The 26622-nt window shown below is 48.3% G+C and overlaps 2 protein-coding genes across 16 annotated transcripts in view; one reads left to right on the forward strand and one right to left on the reverse strand.

The window, feature by feature from the left end:
* The window catches only part of LOC121593573 (high affinity cAMP-specific and IBMX-insensitive 3',5'-cyclic phosphodiesterase 8), a 141491-nt gene that overhangs the window by 4179 nt on the left and 110690 nt on the right, over positions 1-26622 (reverse strand). For 13 of the 15 annotated variants that reach the window (XM_041916045.1, XM_041916046.1, XM_041916047.1 and 10 more), the window contains 13 exons: positions 13407-13495; positions 6888-6944; positions 6581-6780; positions 6284-6343; positions 5464-5521; positions 4616-4714; positions 2953-3063; positions 2677-2846; positions 2094-2493; positions 1786-1993; positions 1528-1673; positions 603-825; positions 97-528 (listed from right to left, as the gene is read on the reverse strand). In XM_041916045.1, coding sequence (XP_041771979.1) covers positions 97-528; positions 603-825; positions 1528-1673; positions 1786-1993; positions 2094-2493; positions 2677-2846; positions 2953-3063; positions 4616-4714; positions 5464-5521; positions 6284-6343; positions 6581-6780; positions 6888-6944; positions 13407-13495 — 2253 coding nt within the window. Of the gene's footprint in view, positions 1-96; positions 529-602; positions 826-1527; positions 1674-1785; positions 1994-2093; positions 2494-2676; positions 2847-2952; positions 3064-4615; positions 4715-5463; positions 5522-6283; positions 6344-6580; positions 6781-6887; positions 6945-7179; positions 7236-7348; positions 7968-8019; positions 8166-8312; positions 9051-11417; positions 11541-13406; positions 13496-26622 lie in introns of those variants that run through there. The other 2 variants (XM_041916049.1, XM_041916053.1) reach the window with 2 other exon arrangements.
* LOC121593572 (mucin-2-like) overlaps positions 8008-26622 on the forward strand; it is a 37721-nt gene continuing 19106 nt past the window's right edge. The window contains exon 1 of the mRNA XM_041916042.1: positions 8008-8218. The gene's annotated coding sequence lies outside the window, so the exon portion shown is untranslated. The remainder of the gene's footprint in view (positions 8219-26622) is intronic.

Genomic DNA, 26622 nt, shown 5'->3' on the forward strand with positions numbered 1-26622 from the left:
GGTAGAGACAGAGAGAGAGAGCGAGAGAAAACCACCCCAATTAGTGTGTGCGTTGTTCGTGTCGTATGAAAGGCCCTTTCGCCAGCGAAAACTCACTGTTCCATGCGTCCATCATGTCGTGGATGATGTACTCGATGAAACCGATCTGGCTCTTGGAGATGCTGCAGGTCGTGCGGTCAAACATTGGCATCACGATCGGCAGATTCTTGCGCTTCTCCTCGTCCGTCTGCATGAAGTACTCCTCCGCGATGCGGCGGGCCCACTCGACGCAGAACTTGAGCGGGCGGGTCGGATTGCTCACGTCCGCACACTTGATCAGCATGCGCCGGACCAGTATCTGGTTGTCGTCGTTGTCCGGCGGCAGCGGATCCTTCGACTCCACGTCCGTGCCGAACACGCTGACAAACTTGGCCAGATGCTCAAAGTGTCGCGTCATCTCGGTGGCCAGTATCATGTCGACGATGATCGAGCGGGCCAGCTTGTACATGTCCCGGTCCAGATGCTTGAAGATGTTGATCTTATCGTCACCTGTGTTGAATGGGGCGCAACGCCACGTGTGAGCAATGACTGTTTTGTTTTGTTATAATAAACCACATACTTACCTAAGGTCAACCGGAAGGTGGTTGCCGCGTGGTGTGACTCCAGCACGCAGATGTCGTTGTACAGCAGGGCCAGCGTGTTGTCCGAATTGCACAGGAAGGCGGACGAACGGCCCGGATGGTCTATGTCATGGGTTGCGGCGGCAATCAGGGCGGTCGCTTCGTCCATTCGGTCCATAATCTTCAGCTCCCGGTTGCTCAGCTGTTGCAGGTAAACTGCGGTGGCCTGAAGGGAAAGATTTTATTTATGTCATTTTGTGCTATTTTTAGAAAAGGATTCACCGGAGACCACTTGACATAGAGACATAAAGTGATATAATGAAGAGTTTAAAACCTTGCGGGTTTGCTGTTATGGTTGACACAAAACGGAGATAAAGTAACGCTGCAAAAACCACAGCTAGGGAATTGCGCTTTATACCAAGATGAAAGGGGAAAAGATATGTGATGCTTTTAAAAGCCTCCTTTCTTTGATGAGCACTCTCGTCAAGGGGTTTCAAGTAATTATTCCCAGTTTTAGGTACGGCTCATGCTGCAGCACAAACACCAAAAAGAAATCCCAAACAGATCCTTCGCAACGCACAGCCCACAACAAAAAGCTCACTTTTCTCCAAAGCACACAGCAGAACAACATTCAAAAGCGGCCTCACTCAACAATGGGGCTGCGATGGATGAGGAGAACCAGCGCGTGTATGCTACGTGTTAGAAAAGGATATTATAAAGCCCATCGTGAGCAGAAACAAAGGCGCCGACACCGAGCAAGCTGTCGTGAAAATGGGTTTGCAGCGCGGGAAAGCGCCACAAGACAAGGCCTCTTGGACCGCACGGACCGACGGATTGCTTGGCAAACGTGGGGAAACCCCCCCACGTGGGTTTCGCTCGCCTGGGTGATGAGATAGAAGAGGATTAATTTTAATTATTTTCCGCTCACCTGCATCACGTCTGCGGCATGCGTGCTGTTGTGATATGTATTCTCGCTGTGGTAGTGCTTCTCCATCTCGATGAGCCACAGCTTGAACGTCATCTCGTCACAGTTGAACGTATTGTACACATCAAACCGCCGGAACAGTTCTAATCCTGCAGGAGGAGAAGAATGACAGAAGAGCAGAAAGCAGAGCACGGAGAACGTTTAGAGGAGCGTCCAACACGGTGACAACTCGGGGCGAGCCCACGCAAGCCCGCCGCTTACCTAAACACACTAATGGACGTTTCTCGGTAAGATCCTCTAGCTTAAATATTTCAAAGTCCCAGTCCAGGGCCGTCTGCAGCAGGTCGGACAGTTGTGAAGATTCTTTGGTTTTGTTGAAAACGATGCTCCCTGTAGATGGGCGGCCGCCGCCGCGTATGATGGAATCGTTCGAGCTGCGCCTGGACGACAGGATGTTCGTTGGTCCTTGCTGTCACCGGCGGTGGCGTAGGGAAAATGTAAATCAGTCGGGAAGCTGCTTTGTTTGCATTTGTTGGCATTTGTTTGCCACCCCTCCCCAGGCAGCTTACCGTAAGCAGGGCCCCAATCAGATCGGTAGCGACCGGGTCCTCGGTGCGTATTTCCTTCATCTGGGGGCTGTACAGGCCCTCGCGCTTGAGGAACTCCATCACGCGGTCCAGCAGCTTGGCCTCGTCGAGCGAACAGTTTTCCTGAACCTGGGCCAGCAGGCTCAGCACTTTGGTGATCGGCGCCTCGAGCGGCAGCGAGGACAGCTTCGCCAGGCTCGTCCGCCGCAGCCCGTCCGACGCGATCGACCGCACGTCGAAGCTGCCGCGCCGGATCGAGTGGAGCGAGCCGCGCGGCACCTCCTTGCCCTGGGGCAGCGTCTGCAGCGCCTCGCCGATCGCGTTCGTGGACACGAGCGCGCTGGATGATGATTCTAGGATTAAGACTAAGTGTGTGGGATTCCTGGAGGATGTGCAAAAAGGAACAAAAAAAAAAGAATGAATGTTGACATTTTCCGGTGCTGTGTCCTAATAAATCGATTTTGTCATGCGAATTCCATAGCTTCAGGCGTTTTGTAGCATCTTAAAGCTTTTGCACGCTCCGTCTAGGAACGGGCGAGTAGACATTGTACACAAACTCACTCACCTTCCGATGCACGAGACAGGTACGGCACGAACATGGATTTGTGATGATTCTTGGGACTTTCTCCGCGTGGTAAGGTAACCGTCGTAGTCCTTATATCTACTGGTATGAGATAAAATATTACTAATATCGGCCGTTACCAAGTCGCTCAGAGATCTGCCAACGATTTCATCCTGCGGGGTGTGGTGTGGAGTGTAAAGAGCGGAGAAACACAAGATTAAGGATTAATGTGTGTGTGTGTTTGCAGAGCACTCCCGAGGAGGCGTTCGGCCCACTTACCAGCTTCATATTCAGCACACGTTCGCTGGCCCGGTTCGCATACTGTGCCCGAAGCGTGTCGTCGGTAATGATGACCGCTTCTCTCGATCGATGGAGCGCCGTGTACAGTGCCTGGGAAAGGCAAATAATTTCATTTATCAAGAGGTACGCTCGGGAAAGGGCAACTGAGGACGGAGGGGCGCAGAACTGTGTCTCACGCCAACATGTGAGAAATTGCATTAATCGCTATACATTTATGGACCATATTTTAGGCACTGGCAGCGTATGTCGTTCACACGATGTTTGGCCAAGCATTTTCGAACGTTGATCAAACACACGGCACGAGGTTTTAAATATTTAAAGCTCTATTTAACGCTCTCTAGGATTGTCGTCGTCTACTGTCAGCACACACTCGAAGATGAGTTAATTGTATTTTAGATAAATTGAATTACATCGTAACCATGCGTAACCATGATGGGGAGTTGGTTGGTGCGCCTGCATAGTATCTAATATGTGAAGCTTTTGGAATCAGTTTAATCCTCTCTTTCTCTCTCTCTCTCCACTAGATAGCATAAACTATTCATTTAAAGCCATGCGACTGATGACATGATTCAATTTATTCACCTGCCGGCACTCGATAAATCACAGATACAGGCAACCCAAACCGGCGGGAAAAACGTATGCGTGCGTGTGTGTGTCAGTGCCGGAGGGGCCTATGACAGACAACATGACGATGCCATAAATCTTGCCCGCGTCCCATCGTACATTTGCCGTGTGTCGGTGGAGTGGCACAAACGCGAATGAAGATCTCAACGCAAGCAAACACTATGGTGACCACAGCGGCAACAGGCTCCAGGCAGTCTCCCCAGGGACATTTGCACAACGGTGAAGCAATTGCAGCATCCGACGCAGGCTCTTCCGAGCGTGTGAGGATTGAAGAAGATTAATAAAACCTGCTACTGGTAGGCATCACACACTGCGCCGTGCCACGAGCTGCAAGGGGTAAACTACCCTGTGATTGAGTTAATGGAAGCCGATGCAAATACACGGTTGCAAATCGGGATGCAATCGATTGATCGAATTAAATGAAATAGGTCTCTCGTCTGTGTGCTGGCTGGCGGTGTTACCTTTTCCAGGAACCAAGCCTGATGCAGATGCTATAAATCGATAATGCTAACGGATGAGACGATTGCAAAGTGGCGGTGGCAGGATGAACTTTGCGATGCGCTTTTAATCCTACGTTATTTTTCGTTTAACCACCGTTTTACCAAGAATCGCGGTACGTATTTCGTTCGAAATGAATTTATGACTATTACGGACTATCGGACACCGCATCACGGGCAAATTGTGCGGCATTAGTGGTGTGACACGCTTTATCGTTAAAAATAGCATTTCAAACTGACCGCCCGGGGAAAGCCCGGGCAAAATGCACTAAACGATAGCCCATTTGCCCCGCCGGATCATCGGTGCGATATGCGAGCAGCGCATAAACAACGTTAAACCGCCTAGCAGGGAGTGTGCTTTTGGTCTCCATCGTCGCGGTTGAACGGTAACGATGATGATGATGATGATGATGATGGTACGATGACATTGCCAGAAAGCAAAATTGACCCAAGCTGTACGGCAGTGCGGCTGTGCTACACACTGATGTGCTGCTGTGTCGGAGCGTGGGATTAAAACCTACCTGTTGAGTCGATATCACATTCTGCGGTCGGACGAGCGAGTGCTGGATTTGCCGCAGCTCCGACGAACAAATCGATACATGCGGAGACTCGATAATGCACTGCAAGAGGTAGAAGAAGCGTGGGGGAAGAAACAAGAGGTCGTTTGCCATTATTAAGCTGAAGTAATCGGGTGCGGGATTCTGTCCGTTCTCGCTGAACGGGCGTGGTGGTGTGTGTGTGGATTTATTGCCTTTGCGACCTGCCAGAACCGACCTGCCCGGTCCACGCAAACACCCGGTGACCGGTGAGTGAAGTTAATGAACGGCGAGAAGGTGTACACCTCACGAGGATAAGGTGCCTCCAGTTCCGTCACGTCCGATGGTTATGGTAAATTGAATGTCAAACGCCAATTGGATAATTGTGTGTGTGTGTGTGTCGCCTCCATTCAGGAACATCAATTTTGCCACATTCTTTTCCACCAGCAGCTGGGCCAGCAGTGCAAGCTTTTCCCCCGAACGGAGTGCGATGCATGGTGTCGAACAGTGTAAGGATCTATTGAGAACTAATCGAACAGGAGTCCGGGTTGAGTGAGGGTGGCTTAAATGGATTGACGTCAATTGCTTCGGTGTCAATCAAACGCAGGAAAAGTTCGGGAAAGACTCACACCACCCGCCCAACCGATAGTGTATTGTTTGCCGTGGTCCTCTTGTCGTTTGATATTAGTTTCATGCTCACGCGGCCGTTATGCTTTAAACCATCGGGACACGTTGCGCAAGGGTGGCGAGTGGAGGCGAGATCGGTTCTGGATCGGCCGGAAACTGGAAGCCCCGGAGCTGTAGTTGGAGATGAGATTTACATCCACACTTACCCTGTTATAGCCAACATCCAATAGAGAAATCACAGCCGTATCATCCTTTTCAAATACACTGCGAAAAAGAAGGACACCGGAATGGAAGGAAGAAAAAGAAGAAAAAAATGAGTTTTAGTGTATACACACACAAGGCTTTACAAAGAGGAGCTTTTTCCCCCCGCTGCGCAGTGCGCAATGGTCGCTGGACACCACTCGAAACTGATCTACCATAATCGGATCCAATCTTCTATGATTGAAATTGTCTCCCTCAGGTATCCATTTCGGTGAATGTGCGCTGGGGGCCACGTGGAATCCAGCTGGACATCTCCGTCCCGTCCCACCCAAGGCGTGGAATGGGCGAGAATGCGAGAATGCGAGAAACCGGGGATGAAATCCACCCGGCTAGAGCATAGTCACGAATCCATTTATTGCCCATCAGAGGACACCTGTTACGCACACAGCACGTTCAACACGAGTCTTTGAATTGGTCGAGTGACACCTTTCCAGGCAGGCTGGTTTATAGAATTTGCCTTCAAAACGAGACGAGTTTCAGGGTTACGTTTTTTATCGTTGGAAAAAAAACCCCGGTACATTATTAGAAAAGGTGCGTAACGAGTGTCCGGTGGCACTGTGCTGGAAATTAATTTCATCTTCACAAGAAAGCCTTTTCATTCTCGGTTTCGCAAGTCGGTGCTGATATCACAGAGGTGGTAAGAGCTCAGCCATTTATCGTACAGGGTGATTATGATGATCCCAGTGTTGGTTGAAGCTTACTAATGATGGACGCCAACAGGGAAGGATCGCCTGTTGTTACTGCCATGTAGCGGGGTACACTTACCTCTTTTTCACTACCGCAACCATTGTTGTATGCTGGCTACCCTTCGAATTTCGAATTGACCTGCGTGGAAATGGGTGGAAAATTTGACATCATCAGTACCGTTTAGGAAACAATTTTACATCACGCTGTGCTGTCCTGATTTTGTGTGCAAGAATGATGCATTGTGGATGATCCATAATACAGCGACCGTTGCGTTCGGCTATTCATGCAAAATCCCGTGTTGGACAACACTGGGCGCTGTATTCGTCAGCACTGCACAGCGTGCTGTGCGGATTATCTACATTTAGGCACACTCACCTGCCGAGCGCTTCCGCCTCGATCGTGCGCGGGTATCGCGCATCGACGATGATGATGTGATGGCCGCCCGAGCTCGGATTTTGGAACGCATCGATGGCGCTTTCAGCCGACTTGACGAACGTTGGCTCCAGGCTGAGCCGATGGCTGGCATTGACCAGCGCTTCGAACACGGGATCATTCTTGCAGAAGGCAATCAAAATCTGAAAATGAACCAGTAAGCGGATAAAATGATGCCGCGCATTGTTTGCAAAGCCACTGGACCGGCCCGTTAGGGGGTCCCCACCCCTCCCTCGCGTGTGAGCATTACCTTAATCACAGGATTCGGTGGTAGCAGGTTGGGAAACTTCAGATCCGACACTAGTCTCTGAAAGTGGGTGAAACAATAGGAAGAGGATGTTAGCAATGTTCGCTCGTTTCGTTGCTGCCCGTTCGCTTCTGTTGGGAGTTATTTCCAAGCAAATTGCTTAGCCGCACACAACCCATGACTTAGAAATGTGGATATAACCGTGGCAATAAACAACACTCCCATAACAAATCCGTCCGTTCTCTGCTGACCAACTTTGAAGTACAAGGGAAGGGGAGGGACCGAACGTATATACCTCTATAAAGATAGCTTCTTCTTCCGACAGAGTTGGAAGGATTGTATCTTGCACATCTAGAAGAGGGAAGAAACAAACAAAAGCGATCCAGGATTGGCTGTTCAATCCGCGATGAAGATAAACAAAACAACCGGCTACCGGTCGGGGTTAATGCTGCACAAATAACAACCTTCCTGCGAGGCGCTTTCGACCACCGACTCGACTAATTGGCGCTGCTTCCCGTCGGACCCTTCCGGCCAACGCTGCCGTGGACGGCTAGATCCCGCCGTCGGTTCACCCACGGCAAACGTTACCGTGTCCGCCGAGACGACCTCCTGTGCGGACGATGCGGCCAGCTCACCGTACTCGTAAAAGTGCACATCGTAATCGGCCAGTATCTGCTGCCGGAAGGCCGGATCGATGGAGTCGGCCGGTAGGCTTCGAAATGCAACAAACCGGCGCCATTCGCGTGCACTCAGCTGACGGATTAACACTTTGGAAATGTCCATGGTGGGGCGGCGTGGGAACCTTTTCACAGTAAGTCACTCAGGGAAGATAACAGAAAAAATGGAAGAATTTCAAACCGAGCGCCAGCTGCACACGGGCCCCGGCTGGAGGAACAATTTAAAACGCGCAGAAAAGCGCCCAATCTTCCCCCGGGTACTAGGCGACGCTGTCACCGGTTGCTATGACAGATGTCAGTTGTTCTTGCTCAAAGATGTCTACAGCTTTCGGGCCCAGATACGGTAAAACCCTTTTCCAGGGCTACTAGATGGATCCTATTGTTCCTATTCACTGCACAACCCATGACGTTCATCGGATGGTTTGTGTGTGACGCTTTTGGGGACATTCTCTACTTACTGTCGTCTGTTCCGCGAAAACCGATTCTTCCATAATGTCGGGAAACCGGAACACCTTCAGTCCGTTCGATCGGCGCCCGTAAGACCGGGGCCGAAAGATGGGGGTCGAGTTGGTCCGCAGGTACACCTTGTGTTCAGTTCCGTTATCTAGTACAACGCGTCCGTGAATTCGTCATCGTGCATCCGCGACACAGGACAGAGTGAGTGTTACAATGAAAAGGAATAGTATGCAGCATAAAGTCAACCGAAATTGGTACATTGAACGGTAGGGAAAGGGAAAAAAGACTACCATACCACTGCCCAGTACGGCCGGGATGCGCTCCACCGGAAGCGACCGTCGTGGCTCAGGTGAATTGATAAGCTCCGTCGTTAGTTTCGGACCGGTAATAGGCGATGTTCCATTATCCGGCTTCATCGCCGTGTCCAGCGCCAACAAAGGGCCAGCTGTTGGTAGGGCACCGTTGGGCTCACCATCTGCAGGCACGGTGGTGGAAGATATACGCTCCGTCGTCTTCCGCTCGTCGACATATTCCGTGGGCGACGGTGTCCCTACCAGGCTGTAACGGCGCGCCGGCCGGGTACGCTCGGCCTGGGGCATCGATTCTAGCTGCTTCACCGTGAGCACGGCTGGGGCGGGCTTACACAGCGACTCCATGCTCTTGCTCTGGTACTTGCGAAAGAAGGATTTCATCTTGAAGCAGCCGGTGACGCGTTCGGCACAATCTTCCATAACCCTTCACAGACGGGAGTGCCTCAAGGCGCGAGGTACGGGCAGGCACGCACACAGGAGAAGAACGGCCCGACGCTCTGTTAGCATTTCCAATTATTTTGCAACGTCCATATTTGCCTCGCCACTCGAGTGAGTTGATTGTGCCGTTGTGGAAAAAAGAGACCTTTGCTTGGAAATGCGTGTTCACTTTTTAGGACGGCAACGGTCTCACCGTTGTTGGGAAAGTCTTTACACAATTCAACACTACGTGTAATCAATTAACAATCAATCGCTTCGGACACTTTGAGTTCAATACTTTAGATCTGGGAAAAAGGAAAACAAACACGCACGGTACGTAGAATCACTCTTACTAAAGTTTAACCACACACAAGAAAAACTAAAAAAATAGTCACTCAGATCGATTCGATCGTTACATGGGATGCCATCCCTGTCGGTCACTGTAATGTCGGCCTGTATCTGTCCCCCTTATCACTGCATTGCAATCAATGTGAAAAACGGGTTTTTTTACTGAATTGAAGCATTTCCATTCCTCGACCGACCGACGTGTGAGAGGAAAGCGCCTTTGATTTATGTATGCGGTATATCTCACCGGTCGAATCTTGGATGGGTCTCTCGCCGTCTGGATGCGGCCTTTCGAGGCTCGGATTGCGCAAGTAATGCGCTTCCCCCTCCATCCCGACATCCAATGCGGGCAAACAACAAAGCCGAAGCATGTTTGCTAGATTTCCCAGGTGTGCAAAGGGTGGTTGGTACAGCTGCTACCTGTACTGCATCGAATGCCGCCATCCGCTACCAATTCCTCAGTACGTCGCATTAACATGCGAAACGGGGCGCCATTCGTTCGTTATCATTGAAGCGCTAGAATGCAAATTCATTCGCCGAACAATGAAGCCGTCCCGCTGCCCAGAATCCCGAAACCCTACGTTCGGTTGATGGATTGCCTCTAATCAGTGGTTGTAATTGGTCAAATTTGCACTCTTTGCAGTCTTTGGCGGTTCCCTGTTCCCTGTTGCGCCCAGCGTTGTGATGAATCATCCAGTTCGAATGTAAAGAGAGCTCCACGTGCAGCGATTAAAGACCGTTTAGGGTACGATACGTTGCGTTGCCTGTAGTAAAGCCATCATCGACCATCACCAGACCATTCCGAGTTTGCTTGTTGGCAATTGCTATATTTTTAGACTTCTACTGCAAACCTCTTCACAACCATGTACGGATGTGCGGACGAGCTGTGCAAACGAGCGAAGCGGCAATGCTAGAGCCACTTGGCGGAGGATTAGATACAACATGTAGCATCTTGGAAGCGGCCGTCCCGCGTTGGCTGAGCTTGAAAAGATGAGTATACGCACGAGTCATCGAATGGACGGCTGGGGTGCAACGATGTGCAAACTCACGACGTGTACCACTTGAAGATAATCATTATCTTTGACAAGAAATGGGGTAAGTTTGTTGGAAAATGTTCGTTTCGTTATGCATTTGTTTGATAGACTTTTATTCAGAGGAATCAAAAAGAAGCATATTTTTTCCTATAATAATAGTAACCTTTATGCTCTTATCATTGGAATCGAACCAATCAAACAAATACGACACTAAACTGTACCGCTTGTTGCACCTACAGTAAAGCACACATAACACTGTGGTGTAACGTCTAAGGGAAGTAAAGCTGAGGCTATTTACAGCCCAGCTTAATAGGCGGTACAGGAAATTACTCCTCAATGCCGCCCACCCACTCTCAAGTGGGAGCTCCGATGTCGGCAAATCAAGGAATGTAGCTCGATGTTAGTTGCTTCAGTTTTAATTCCTCTGCGCCGGTGGGTGGTAAAGCCCAGCCGTAGCAAGTGGTGGAGATAGTTTTCGTTTAAAAAAACCAAGGAAGATTAATTGAGCAAATACATGCCATAGTTAAGGAGCAGCGTTAAGGTACGCTTCTGAAAGGTTCAGGAAAATGAAATAGTCTCTTTTCCCCCTCCCTATTGAATGAAGCACAAACTATTCTGAGCTGTCTGCTACAGGGTAGGAATATTTTTAATTTAAATTTCATTTACACATTCCTCAACTCGGCGAAGCAAATGAGGGCGGATAAAAAGGGGCATAAAAAGTACCACAAAATAGTTCCTAGCCGGCCAATTACACTCCTTGCTTCCGTTTTCCTCCCTGCAGTGGATTTTAAAACCGCAACAACAGGTATTTTCCATTTGCTGGTAGGAGTTGTACAGAGAAAGGATATTTGCTCGTTGTATACTACTCCGCAGCGCAAATCCGCCGGTGGAAGCACCGGACGGCACTAGATTTAATTACTCTTGTGCTGGGCAGGCTAATGCAGGGGCAGGCCGCCCAGCAGGTGAAGGTGGTAGAGCAGATGGATTGATTTATGAGCGTTTGCAGCCAAACCCCCCCCCCCCCCGTGGGGTTTGTGGTAAGGGTCGATAGTAAATTGCACACTGCTTGACGTTGAAATTGAACAGAAGACACTGGTGGTTTGGATGGTTTGTGCCGCTTGTGACGGTGACGGACAGTTAATATGGCTGCGGTGGTTGGTCGCAGTCCTTCTAGCAGTGTTGCTGGGAGGTATTTTTCACATAAACTGTTTGTTTGTGTCACTTTTTCCGGCAGGATATTGCACCGTTTCAATCACATGACGTCAGAAGAGATTGTTGTAGCAAGGCACCTACAGTTACGCAGAACGCGTCACACACTGCGCGTGTTATAGCAATAATTCACACGAAACGTTACTCTCGATTCCCAACCGTTCGCAGCGAGCAGTTTACTTAGCCAGCTCCACTTAACGACTGATTGGATCGTGGGTGGGTAATACCGAGGCTGTCCGTGGAGTGTAAGACGTCTTGCAGCCTTCTAATTGGAAGCGCTCTCGAGGGGCTGATTGTGTGAGACGCGCATTATCAGGGTGGTCGACTTCCATCGAGCTGTCCACACAAAGACGTCACAGACGTGGAGCACACTTCTGCGGAGGCTCAACGGAAGGCTCTGGATGGAGACACGTTGACCACCGTTGTTGTTGTTGTTGTTGTTGTGGCTACCGTTGTTGGCCGCGTCATCCAAGCAGCGACACATCTTCTTCATTCACGGTCAGATGACGAGGAAGACAACGTTGCGATCGGCCAACGGACAGTTGGCCGTTATCGGGGACAGCCGCTTGGCTTTGGATTGTCAAAACAGAAGACGATTGTTGGCCAAAGGAATCGTCGATTGCTCGCAGCGATAAGATAAGTGTGTGCTGCTGCTGCTGCTGTATTGCGAGTGTTGACGCCTCAACCATGGCCGTGTGTGTGGGTGATACGAAGGCGCGCGCGTAGTTCAGGAAGGCAATCGAACTAACGCACTGACTAAACGGCCAGCTGGGTGGTTGGTTTGGATGTAGTTCAGGGTCATAAAAAGTATCGTTGGTGTTTTGACGGCAATGGACTAATGATTACGATACGTTTATTGGCGTATTAGTCAGGTCTGGCTACATCAGGATCAAGTAAACATCCTGCCTATAGTCTTTGGACCTATTTTAATGAGAATATTTTTAAAGCAACTACTTCCATCTAATATAAACCCCGTCCAAACGGTATCACCCATACAGCGCGCAACAAAGACATTCCATTGGCACGCGTTTACATCATCGCGGGCTTTTGTTTATCGCGCACTACTATCATTTCGTCGCCGTCCACGGAGCCCCACAAGGGAAGCTTGACTCATATAACATCGTGCCTGAGATCACTTGACATTTATTAAAACGGGGCGAATATGCATCGGGGCGCACCATGCCACGCCAGGAGGACGCAGACGCAGACTCGTGCGTACGCAGTAGACACTCATTATCAGATAACACGCGCGATAAGACGCGCCAACCACCCCTAGGCACCGCTGCGCTGTGGCAGACCTGTCTCGTTTAGCGGTAGCATAGACGTATCGATTTTCATAGCCTGAATGGAAATGAAAGAGAGACATCGGAAAAACCATCGTACCGGAGAAGGGGTGCGACTTCTAGCCGCACGTAATTGTTCGTAGTAAAGTATCGATGCGAAGTTTGGCGCGGAATAGCAATAAGCGACCCGCGATGGTTATTTATTGCCGTTCCGATTAGTCCGTAATATTAAACCCCCTGGTTTGCATCCGAGGCAAATTGATTAAAGTGGGAGCAGGCGGTGGGAAATTGTAACGCTCCAGGGTTGAGTCGGAACCGAGCAGGTGTTACTAGTTCGACTGGCTACATTGGAAGCGGCTAGAGTGAAACTACCTCACTCGTACCTCATACGCAACGTAAGCAGCAAATTCCTAACCCTTCCAAACAAGCGTTTTGATCGCTATCGTACGAAAAAGAGGGCGGAAAACTCAAACTCCCATTCAATCTGGTAGAACAAATGAGGAAAACTGCATCTAATTGGTACGATTAGACGTCGATAATGGCAGAGATTTCAGCATTCAGCAAGTGATGACGTTTTGTTAAGAATGTGTTAATTACGGGCCCGCTGTGCGTTGATTACAGCACTACAGTGCTGGGCGCTTGTTTAACAATGTTTTCCACTAATGCATGAGAGTGATGAAGATTCCTGAATGCAATTATTAGCTCAAGGGGAGTTGTTTGATCATTACATCGATCATATCCACATTTCTAGTACACTCTCAGCTCAATTGACCACCCACCGCGTACTTACCGGGCACGAGTCGAGAGGTTCCTCTTCTGGTGTTAACGCCAGCGACGACTTCCGATGGCCGTACCGGCCTGAGCTGCTGGAGGTTCCACCTGCAAGCAAACGAGGCGTGAGACGAGATTAGCGAAAAAAAATTGGAAAAGCTTTGTGCAAAACAGCAGTTTCTTAACTTTAACATGGAAAGTATGGAAAATGTAGGTACATCTAGCAGAGAAAAAGAAACGGGGAAGCATGGCACTAACGAGCGAAAAATTCACGGCCGATCTATCACACTGTGGTCGAGGTCGATTTTCAACATCCAAAATTAACCAATGTCATAACGGAAGTGGTGGAATCTTTCGTTTTCTCATTGTGCTCTTTTGCCCTCTCTTTTGCTTTCTTTCTATTGTTTTGTTACGTTTTTTTGTTTTGCTGCTTCGTTTGAATTCTTCTTTCGGATGGGAGTACAACCTGACAAAAACCCGTCAAGTTCAAGCACCGCGCAGCTCGTGCGGGGTGGAAATCCGTCAACTGGCTGGCAATCTCATCACGCAATTCGCTGCTTCAAGATGAAGATCAAATCGGATCCATCATCGCGACGGAAAGTGATGCAAATGCCTGCCCGAGAGCTAACCGAGGGTGAAGAAGATCGAGCGATCGAGCACCCAGCTTCTTTTGCTGCGATAATTGGCCTTTCCGTGCGGCATGCTGTGCATCCGAAACGCTTCCAAAACAACTAACGAATCGGCGAAAGAGGGTGTAAATGAGAGGGATGGAGCAGCAAACAAAAAAAGGTAACAACACACGAAAAGAGCTTTTTTCCCGTTGCTTAATTTTGATGGCTTGATATACCCCGGCCTGCCCGTCACAACTCTTCCCCTCTCGACGTGCGTGTACTTTCGCTTTCGATGGGCTCAATTAATGAGCCGGATGAGAACCGCTGCAAATCGCGAAGGCAGCGCGAGCGCGGTGGCAACAGTCGAAACAAAGCCTACCACCGTTGGACGCTTGCGCACGGCCGCAGATGGGTGGATTGATGGATGATGCGTTTGTCCGGTACAAAGAGAGGTTGGTTTGGGCGAGGGAAAGCGGCGGCGAAAGAGATTATCAAATCGCTTTTGGTCGGCACTTCACGCAGATCGGCCAGGAAGTGACCCATCATCGCGAAAATGCAAAACCGATCAGCGGTGTGCGTTGTTAACGGGGGGGAAGCAACGGGTTTTCGCTACTGGGAATGTTATGTTTCCGTTTTGGCCGTGGAACTTCAACGGTGAGAAGCAATTAAACACGAATGGAGCAGCAAAGAGTTGAACAAAATTGTCAAAACAATTGTAGCGCGTGTGAGCTGTACCAACTAGTTTGGTCCTTCGAACCGGATCAATCGAGCACGAAGCTTTTCTCCCTTTACAAGCTGTAAGCTTTAAGTGCTTTCATCGAATCTCACAAAGACACACACACACACACACACACACCTACTATAACCGAATACAATTATGGTGTATGTGCTGGTGTCTCTAGTCTCCACAGACACAGGGAAAATAACCTCTTGTTGGTCACCTTGCGGTGCGTCAACCTTTCCGACGATGACCCTGGTAATCAAAGTTTCCTTCTCGATGGGCGAGTTCGTGGCCACCGCAGTTCGAGTTCGTGTGTTTTCGACGCAAACCCCCATTACTGTGAAACGAGTTCAAGGAACGGGGACTGCAATCGAAATGAAAATAAAAGTACGTCAACTCTGTGCACACACGCCCCAGAGTGGAGAAGATGGAAAATGGCAAACATTGCACAAACACAATTTGCTCGAGCGCTTGGACGGGTCTTGCGAGGGAGGAGCAAGGAAGCCTTTAATTGAGACCAGCGGTGAGTGGAAATTGAACATTGAACGGGGATGTACGGTTGAACTATTTTTCTCTCGCCCGGTAGCAAATTATTTTCCCAGCATGTGGTGTATCCTTGCTCGTATGGACACTGGTGCATTGCACAGAGAGATAGAGAGTGAGAGGAAGAGAGAAAGGAAAAGGGACCATCTCACATACGGTCACCGGGGTACGTGCTACGCTGTGGGGCAAAATCAATCATTTATCATTAAGATAAATCACAAGAGTTCGTTTGAAATCGAAGCGATCGGCTGTGGCTGAGGGGTACGAGCAGAGGGTACGATTCGTTCTGTCCGTGTCCTCCCGAGCCTTCTGGTGCCCAGTTGTGGTGAAGATAAATTTGTGCACGTACCAAACTATTGATGAGATATGTTCCACACAGTGGAGTGGATGGGTGGGATGGGCTGTACGTGGAAAATTGTTCGAGGAAATTATCACAACTCGATCGATTCTGTAGCACATTCACTTGGACAAAAGTTGAGCAAGCAAACTCATATTGCCAGAAATGTGTGTGTGTACATTGTTCGTAAGATAAAGCGTGGTATTATTGTTCAAAAAGGAAGAACAAACACTGGCTGACAATCAACTGCTCCGGCAGCAATATCAAACGAAGCGTACCGTCAGCCATTTATTAATTGTACAATGCCTCGAGACAAAAGCATTGACATTTCGGTGACTTCATTAACTTTTGCAAACTCTCTCTCTCTCTTGGCTGATTGCTTTAGAAGAGGGGGAAGAAGAGATAAAGAGCACTTTTTGACGGAACGGATGAGCTTGAATGGTTGAAACAGATAATTCCATCCTTCGTGGCGGTAGGAGCTTTCAGAAGTAAATCACGCCGAAAACATCAAAGAGCTACCAGAAGGGATGAATGGAATTAAGAGCTTCTGGGCTTTGTGGGCCTTCCACTCAAACGCTTTGAAACGGTTTATAGGATTTATTCGTTTAATTTCGCCTCAAGATGAATAGTGACTATGATATCATTATCTTGTATTTGAAGCTGTTTACGATACGCTGTGATCGCTCTTTGGTAGATGAGTAACACCTTAAGAAACGAAACAATGAAGTAGGACATACACACGCAGGTGTAGGGATGATCGATCTGGTACGATAATGCGCGATTTGCATACATGCCGATCTCAAATGGTTTGCAAATCTCGCTATAAATATGTAAAAAATCCACACCGAAGCTAGCGACGCAAGAAGCTATCCGCTTTACCTACTGCCGAAAGGACCACTCCTTGCGAGAGGAGAGGAGAAATCATCTCACAAATCGTTGGCACAATCTTCGAAAAATGTCACCAATGCGGCAAATCCGCCAGCGAGAGAAAGTTTGCATATTTACCAAAAATTTGTGACAAAATTGTGACCATCTTTCCGCATACAGTACTGTGGAAAGGAAAGAGCCGCCCATGTGTGCCCATGTTTGTCTTGTATTTTTGCCTCAAGACTAACACACACAGAAGGCAGGTTTGTTGAAGTCGGGGTTTTTTTTCGGGGGCATTTGTTTAACCTGTTTGGCACCTGTGCGAGTGTTTTCGAATTCAACGTCAATATCCAGTGGGCTTAACATTCTCTCCACCAAGCGTGTGATCGTGGTGTCGGCAACCGGTGAAATGTGTGAGATTTCGTAGCCAAAAGATCGCTAGAAATGGATAGGTGGAGCGATGGCAGGTGCCGTGGGCACTTTCTTTCTCGCGGATGCAATGACGCATAATTGTTTACCTTTTTGATCGTCCGCAGAGAGAGAGAGAGATAGATCCAAGCTTCCAGGCAACCCCCTTCGAAGTACCCAAGACCCTATCCAACACGTACACACGCGCATGCAATTAGGAGCGGGTAGATTAGAAATTTTGCGTGCCTGCGAGCATAATCTCGCACAATGCGACTCGATTAATGCCATCTGCAACACTACGGGCGATGGGAGAAGGGTATGCATCATTCTTCGAATTGCCACATGCAATAGCACTGGGCGGTAAAGGCTGTTGAACTGCTGTGGCGGGAATTTCGGAAGCAGCCGACCTGCCAACCCCACACCAGCACCAAACGACCTTTAACAAATGTGTGCACGTGGCACCCGAAATATGGAGACTTTCCCGTTGAGTAATTGAGTTATTCCATGTACCAAAGCCGGGGGAGAAAGACTTATGCATGCTCCCGCCATACGGCTTTGAAGATACGGCTCTGTGCTTATGTTTGCCTTGGGCTTGAACTTGCCCGAGTACGAGTCCGGTTCGTACGGCAATGCCCCATTCTCGGTCACGGCGAATGGCGAAAGTACTTACCGGAGAGCGAAAAGACGAGGAAAGGGGTCGGGTAAGTAATAAGTCATAAGTCATAAACGGTTCCACTTGACGTCGGTGCCACTGTTGAACGGTTGTGTGTGGGGTAGCACAAAGTGTCTGTTTTGGGCCACAATGGGATGAATTGTGTGGCGGTGGCGATTTTAAAATGTGACGGAAGTAAACTAAACCTCTTCAAAGTTCATTCCAGCAAGGGAAACGAAAAGGGAAAGTGGTATGAATGAAGTCAATTATCCAGTCCGGTATGTGAGTGAAGTCTCCAGAGCACCAAAACATATCTCGTTGTGACGTGATTTATGCTTTAATTAACGTCTTATTTATGTTTGTTTTTCTACTATCCAGAAATTGGATTAATTTGTGTTCATTATAGCTCTTTATTGGCAAATATGAGATAAACATTAGCTGGATGCAAGGACACGAATATCATTTTTTTTAAATTACCTTAAGATAATTGGTGAAAAATGGCTCTAGATTGCTGTATAAATTTCCGTCTTAATTTCACTAGATAAAACGCTCCCGAACGTTAAGCAATCAGCCGTATCTTAAACGACGCTCAAATGTTTCACTGTTATTCCCCGATCAGTCAACCACTTTCGATGTTTTACCACGCTGCTGATAATAAAAAGGAAAAGTGCCGTAGATGAACCTGTTCTGCCAGCCCGCTAACCGGCTGATCGAGCATCTTGAATAAAACGGTGCTCGAGCTACTTACAAGAATCCGGAATTGAGCGAGAAATTCCAGCTCCAGTGGCAAAGGGTTGGTCTACTGCACGGACCAGACCAGCGGGTGGGTAGCACGGGGTGGATTTAATCCATCGAAAAGCTTCAGAGAACCGTTGCGCCTGTCCATCCGCCCGCTATCGCTTAGAATGTGTTCCCATAAAAAAAGCGTTCTCGCTATCTTAATTCTTGCAGACGCGCGATGAATTGAACCCATTGGGAGAATGGCCACCGATGACTGCTGCCCCCACAGTTTTATGACTTATAGGTGAATTAAGCTGCCCCGTTTTTTTTTTTTTTTTTTTTTTTTTTGTTGGACCTCTGACAAGCAGTCCATTGGGAGCCGTTACAACGACGAGCATCCAATAAACCCGAGGTCTACGATGCCACCACTCGAAGGAAATTGGTATGCTCTTGTACGCCGGCACGCGCGTTATCTGAAATGTAGCATCGGCCAAACGGGGTTTTGGGTGATTGTAGGCGATGGAAGAATTGTTTGATTTATCCAAACGAGCTGCAGCCCTCGGCCCTCGGACGGTCGATTGGAATGGAGCTTATTTTTGCTCGTAAATTCCATCAGAGAACGACGACGGTTCGCTGCAATTGGAAATTCGAAGGGCAAGGGCATTTCCAGTGTACCCCGTTGGCCTTGGGTCACAAGACGATCGTTTCGTTTTATTGGCACACCGAAATGAGTCGGGAGAATTGGTGGGGGTGGATGGTTTAATTGCACAATAAGTTGTGGGATTAGAAAGAAATGAAGACGTAGTCACGGTCATATGCATTGGTGAGTTCGTATAAACATCCAAGAAGAATAGTTTTTTTATGAACATTTGTACAAAAACGGGAAGATGCTGGAACCACGATGCAAATGAAAAGCGGATGATTAATCGGATAGACATATGCAAACAATTAAACACCACCAATTACGAGCAAAACTAACCAGCACAGTAAATAATGAACCTGACAATTAGTTGCCGTCTAAGAGAAACTCAACGATCATTGCAAATTAAAGCCTTTCGCGGTATTATGATCAGGTACCGGAGAGGGGTGTGAGAAACACCTGCACCAGCATCCGATGATTGCAACAATATCGTTAAAGTAATGAAGAAAAATGTTGGAAAATATAAACGCGCTCAGAGAAATCATCCCTCGAGGCGGGATTTGTACGGAGCAAACAGACATAACAGAGACAAAGCAAAAAAAAAAAGACGAACGTTCGAAAGAAAACTGTCCCCGGCAATCAACCCCCGCAGTTGGGTTTGTCGAGGTTATGCCCCCGACCGCTCGTGCTCCATTGTGTGTGAAAAATTGTACGGATCGTTAGAAAATTCTCACATCTAAATCACACTGCGCCGTTGCACGGCTGCCGTCACTTTCCAGTGCCGCTTTGACACTGGGCCCGAGTGGTAGCGGGTGTGCCAGGCCATCAACGGGCGGGTACGCGTTCTCCCATCGGGTGGTGTATCGGCCGAGACCGAGCATAACTACGTCAGCGCGCAAGCGATCCCATCATGTTCAGCACCTTTTTCGCCGGTGAAAGGGCACCGCTAGACGCGACATGTCGAACCATGGCCCGGGTGAAAATGAAAGCAAACAGCAGCAGCAGCACCATCGCAAGAGGGCGAGCGCAAATATTATCAAAGCGAAGCTCCACATATAACACTAGATAATGCGATCACACGCGGCCTCGCCCAGGGTATCAAACCATCCCACTCTGTGTGGTGTGTGACTTCGCTTCACTTTTTCACCCCTTCCCCATCAGCTTTTCATCTCGTGCAGGTGCATCGTGTTGCTGCACCAGTCAATGAACTGCATCATCGCATATATTGCATCGTGCGAAGAAGCGACTCATACGCGCGCTCGTCAGCTAAACTCCAAAACCTGCTGATAATAGTTCCATTTGCAAGACCAAGCGCCCAAGCGCGTACGAGCGCGTTGCGTTTCAATGCATCGTGCTATTGACTTTCCAGCAAAAAAAGGTGTGCCAAAACTCGTCGTACTCCGCTCGCACTGTTTGACTGTTTGAAAACGGATCTAATGGAAACGGGCAAGTCGATAACGGGTGAGCCCACCATGCACCATGGAATTGCAATCAGCTGCACACGCGTTCGCTGTGTGATGTGATCTGATCTTGTTTAGCAGCTAGTAGTGATGGGTAAATACGATTTTTTACCGGAGTCGGATCGATCCGACTCCGGTACACCTCGGAGTCGGACTTGGAGTTACTCCGGACTGTTTTACCGGCGGGGGGGGGGGGGGGTAAAAGTTGCACGAGCAAACCTCCGGACTCATCGACTCCGAGTCCGGATCAGTCACTCCGGATCACTCCGGATTACTCCGGATCGCTCCGGATTACTCCGGATCGCTCCGGATCACTCCGGATCACACCGGATCACTCCGGATCACTCCGGATCACTCCGGATCACTCCGGATCACTCCGGATCACTCCGGATTACTCCGGATCACTCCGGATCACTCCGGATTACTCCGGATCACTCCGGATCACTCCGGATCACTCCGGATCAGTCCGTATCACACCGGATCAGTCTAGAGGACATGTGTAGCCGTGTAACTTTTCTTTGTCTCTTTTGCCTTGTCCTTGCCTTTAAATCTTGATGAGTGAAGCATGCATACCTTTCGGGTACGTTCGGGGTATAAGCTCTGTCCTTCTCATGTTCATCGTGAAGATAGAATCGTATGCCATCGGCTGTGCATTCCGGCGTGGACAGGCCCGTGGACGCCGTCTGTTCGCAGACATTCAGACTCATTCGGACTGATCCGAACTGATCCGAAGTGATCCAGAGTGACCCAGACTCATTCGGACTGATCCAAACTGATCCGAACTGATCCGGACTCATTTCAACTGATCCGGATTAATCCAGATTGATCCGGAGTGATCTGGAGTAATCCGGCCTGGTCCGGAGTAATCCGGAGTGATCCGGAGTGATCCGGAGTGATCCGGAGTAATCCGGAGTGATCCGGAGTGATCCGGACTGGTCCGGAGTGATCCGGAGTAGTCCGGACTGATCCGGAGTAATCCGGACTGATCCGGACTGATTCGGACTGATCCGGAGTGATCCGGACTGATCCAGACTGGTCCGGACTGATCCGGAGTTGAATCCGGTTGTGATCCGGAGTCGGAGTCATATTTTGCGCACCGGAGTCGGAGTTGATCCATGACTCCGCTCCGGATTACCCATCACTAGCAGCTAGTGGTGGAAAATTTCATTTTCCGTTTTTCTCCATCGCTGTGTGAAGGTGAAGCGGGTAGCGGTTGATCTGACAGCGGTATTCCAGGTTCGTGGTTTGCTCATTAGCGATTCCGATGCAAATCCTCGGGTCCCACATGCTGTGACTCGCTACACTCAATGTACCGAATGTGGTACAAGTGACTTTGTTGGAGCCAGGTGTACACTGTTTTCGATAAAGATGTGTAGCATAGATGTAAATTTGAGCTATTTTTAACGAAAACTTACTTCGCAGACTGTAAAGAACAGTTGAAATCTCTAACATTTTTGCATAGTCTTTCGTAGCATTCAGGCATACTTGCCCATTCTAGTGTCATTGAGTGTCAAATCTCGCTTCTCATCCGCAAAAAAACAAACAGAGCACCAATCCCTAAGTGTACCTTCACCCGGGGCCTCACCAGCGTAAGGTGTCAAATCGAGCATAAACTAATCGATAGCGGAAAGCACATTACGATCAAACGGCAGTGGGTGTTTAACTGGATCTCCCCCGAGACAGCACCCAGGCACCCAGAGTGCCTCTTTCATACTGTGTAAAAACCACTTCCGGTTACCAGTGGAACACCTCCGTAACATGAGCCGGTTGAATGAGAGCGTACGTTGTCGTCATAAACAAGGCTTGTTTTTCATTGCCTTTTTTCCCCGAGTGCCTCTCGCGGCCCGTTCGCATTCATTTGCTCGTTGATCTAGTGGTTAAGCAGCTTCATTAATGTATCGATCGCTATTTGCTGAGGAGGTACTCCAGGAAAGAGTGGAATGGTTGCATATCACGAGCATTCGAGGCATGACATTCGCATGCGAACGCTGCTAACGATCTTTCAATTCGAGTGATCGAGCCATTTTTTTTGCGTGATCTTATTTAAATTGCTCAATGCGGGGGAAATGAATAGGAAAAAAGAGCACCAAGCAATGAAATCGAGCGGGTTTCTTTATCGGGATTACAGTTTTAACGATTCAGTGTTGTGATCTGTGTGTCGTGATATGCAAATCAAAATGACGCACATATGGTGGAAAAGTGGTGCCATCGTCACGAGCACGAGCAAAATCAACAAAAAAAACACACACACTCCAACTTCTAATCCAATTATTGGAACGTTTGTTCCAGATCGGTGCGGAGAATGTAATTGACTTTTTGCTATCATCGTAGCTCTCCCAAGGATATGATGAGTGCCACGCTTGACCATCGCTGCTTGCTGAAGGACGTTTTCTCGGTCGTGTTCCCAGAAACAAAGTATCAACTCGTGGCAGAAATCGATAGCCGACAGTTCAATCTTCCCACTTCCGGCATTGGAACGGCAATAAGAGGGATAGAGCATAAACTTATTAAAAGTTATAATTAAACTTTCGTGCTCATTTTCTGGTATTCATTCATTGCAGGAGACAATTTTTGTGGCCATGAAACGCTTCCAGCGTTATGTCACGAGTGAAAGAAGGAAAGTAATGTCACATCTCACGCAGAAAGATATTGGTTGATTGGTAGAGGGAGAGTAATATAAGGAATTTAAATGATTATTCGTCGACAATTCAACAAAAGCTTCGTGTTGAAAGAGATTAAGAAACCACAGAAATTCATTGGAATTGTAGACGGCAAGAATAGCGGGTTCCATTTTTTTTCCACCAACGTCACGTAATTGCAGCCAGCAGGGAACCGTGACGTGGCTTTTTAAAATTTGAACACCGCCGTGATAATAACGCAACGTTCTTGTTCCTTTTCTTGCGTCCTTTCGTCCCTTCCTTCGCGCTCTAGCGTCCCCTGTTGGGACAAACGCAAAAGGAATCGAGAGTGGTCGGCCGGCATCAATCAAAATTTTGTATGGTTTTGGGCAATGATGAGGTCAAATCCTTGCACTAATGCAATGTACCGTGGGCACCTCAAACTGCGCTTCCTAGCCGTGGGTTCTAATGCCTCCTTAGAGAAATCCGTCAAGTGAGAATGCTCTTTGGAAGCTTTATCCAATGCTTAAACGGGGACGGAAGCGGCGTAAAAAGAGGAAAGAACAACAAGGTCCATCAGTAACGCGGCACGATGTCCCTTGCCGACCCGTGCAGAAGAATTCGACCCAGATCTTCTACCTGCCCTCTGTCTACACGGTCTGTTTGTAAGCTTGGTTCGTGTGTGTGTGTGTGTGTGTGTGTGTGTGTGTGTGTGTGTGTGTGTGTGTGTGTGTGTGTGTGTGTGTGTGTGTGTGTGTGTGTGTGTGTGTGTGTGTGTGTGTGTGTGTGTGTGTGTGTGTGTGTGTGTGTGTGTGTGTGTGTGTGTGTGTGTGTGTGTGTGTGTGTGTGTGTGTGTGTGTGTGTGTGGTGTGGTGTGTGGTGTGTGTGTGTGTGTGTGTGTGTGTGTGTGTGTGTGTGTGTGTGTGTGTGTGTGTGTGTGTGTGTGTGTGTGGTGTGTGTGTGTGTGTGTGTGTGTGTGTGGTGTGTGTGTGTGTGTGTGTGTGTGTTGTGTGTGGTGTGTGTGTGTGTGTGTGTGTGTGTGTTGTGTGTGTGTGTGTGTGGTGTGTGGTGTGTGTGTGTGTGTGTGTGTGTGTGTGTGTGGTGTGTGTGTGTGTGTGTGTGTGTTGTGTGTGTGTGTGTGTGTGTGTGTGTGGTGTGTGTGTGTGGTGTGTGTGTGGTGTGTGTGTGTGTGTGTGTGTGTGTGTGTGTGTGTGTGTGTGTGGTGTGTGTGTGTGTGTGTGTGTGTGGTGTGTGTGTGTGTGTGTGTGTGTGTGTGTGTGAAGAATAAATCAAATCAAAATCAGAACGAATCGTCGTCGCCGACAAGTGTCGGGAAAGGAGTCATACGGCCGTGCCCCGAGCGGTAGTGAGCAAGAATGGTTTCTTAATGACTTTTCTAAGCCGTTGGCTTCCTTTAAGGCTGCCTCACCCGTCGGCTACGCAACGCACCCAAAAGGCTTTTCTTACAAATCTTTCGCCTCAATTCTATTACGCGGCGGCAATCATCGTCACTCTGGGCCGGTAGACGCAGCGAAGGAAGTTGGTAGAAAGATTGATGGAACTGTTGGCTCCAAAAGCGCCCGCGGTTGAACGGGCTTTGCTCGAGAAAATATCGAAACCCGGTGCGGAAAGTCACAAGTACTCTCGAATAACCTGGCGAGGGCGGTGAGAAGCCGAGTCCCAGGGAGATCAGGACCGGGACTGATCGTTATGATTATTACTCGGAAACATGTGAAACGAATTAACGAATTCGATAGTCGGAGACCGGGAGAGCAAACGGTGGTGGGAAAAGGGTAAGCGTTGTGTGTCGGGACCCAGCCCCTAAAGATTGTGGTAACAAAATCACTCACTCACTGTCGTTTCCGTGCTTCCTCAAGCGGAATCCATTTCGAATAATGGTGTTCTGTTCTTTCAGAAATATTACCAAACCCACGATATCGCGGCGTTTGATAGGGTTTAATTGTTCCAGCGATAAATTGAGTGCGAGAATCACATAAATAGAATAAATGGATAAGGCCACAATGGACGCAATGGAGGATATCGGGCAAAGATTTAAAGAATTCGGGTGGCATCAAACGACAGATTCGGGTTGTGAGAAAAGGACGACGGTCCTCCTAATTTCAAGTTACTTTTATAAGCTTTTGTGTCCTGTTGAATTGTCTTGTATCTAGAATCTTCTCAATGTAAAAGGATTGCGTGATAGAATCTGAGAATGAATGTATAATTATTGAGCTGATGTTGAAGTAGTTTTCTCAAGCATACCTCAATGTATCTATTCACTGAAATAGAGAAGAAATAATTATATTCCAATTTGAGCGGCCAAACAGGCCACACTCTGCTTAACATCCATCAATTAGAAGATCATTCCTGAAAACTGGTTTGTGTCTGTAGCAACATTGGAGAGCACTCCAACAGGAGAGATTGTTTTGAATCCCGTAAAGGGCCAGTTACATAGAATCATCCAATTACAAATAGAACCAACATCCATCTCAAATGGTTTCAAACGTTTTGCGTCTAACTGTAGATAATGAATTGGCCTTGGTATCGCTTGGAAATGCTTTCAGTAATAGTTTTCTAAAAGTTCCTAAAAAAATCCCAATTACAGAGAAAAAGTCGAACATGTACCACCATTAATATCGTAAAAGGGTACTTTTCTCTGAGCTATTCTTTGCTATTCCCGGAAGGGAGATGAAAAAAAAAAAACCGGGATAAACCCTTAAGAATTGCACCATTACCAGCCACGCTGGAGCTCGGTTACGGTAATGATGAAGCCGGGTAAGCTGGTCGTTTTTTTGTGTGTTGAGAAAACAATCACTGTTAAACTTCTTGGAAGAATCAGCCAACCCTTACCGACAAAAAGGTTTACCGAAACACAAAAAAGCAGCAAAGGTACACAAAATGGGTCACATATTGGTTCTTCAAACAGGAAAATGAAAGCCAAGGTATTTCAAACATTTTCTTTGCCGTTGGTGAGCATGGTTGTGGCTAATCTTGGGAAGCTTGAAAACAGTTGTAAGGGGTTGTGTTCATGCAAAGCACGTGAACCTGTCATCAATGCCCCGAAGCTAATTGAAACACATCGCTCAGCGTGGTTCCCATCCGGTCCGAAGGACCGAACTAAATCTGTCCATAATGGGACGCAACTACGGCACCCGCGTTGCGACCGTTTAAGGATAACGACCACCCAATAACCGACCCACCCGTAAGCTCGTTGCTTAGAGATTGGAAAAGCGGACGAAACCGGAATTCTTTCTGTTCGTTTCCAATCGGAGAATCTCAAGCATGTAATACCTTACTTTACCCAATTTCAGTGAGCAAATTGAACCCCAAACCGGGTATGAAATTGAGTTACGCATTCTTGCGCTGATAAGCCCAGCCATCGTCCTCTTGTAACGGTTTTCACGTACCTAAGGTTGCTTTGTAGAAGTTTTGTGCTGTGGAAGCTGTTTCCGGCAAGATACCGTCCGACCGAGGAGATGGAAAGGGGAGAGGGACACGCGTGTGTCAAATCTTGGGACGAAACTTTTGTCAGGAAAGTGAGCTGATGACACCTTCGTTAGCCACTAAATACCCCGTTCGGCTCAAGGGTTTGGGCGAGCATCCGTTTTGGGGTTCAAACTCCCCTTTTGGGAAGGCTTCAAAAAATTAAATTGAGGTC

The sequence above is a fragment of the Anopheles merus genome, chromosome 2L, assembly GCF_017562075.2.
Source record: "Anopheles merus strain MAF chromosome 2L, AmerM5.1, whole genome shotgun sequence".
Classification (NCBI taxonomy): Eukaryota; Metazoa; Arthropoda; class Insecta; order Diptera; family Culicidae; genus Anopheles; species Anopheles merus.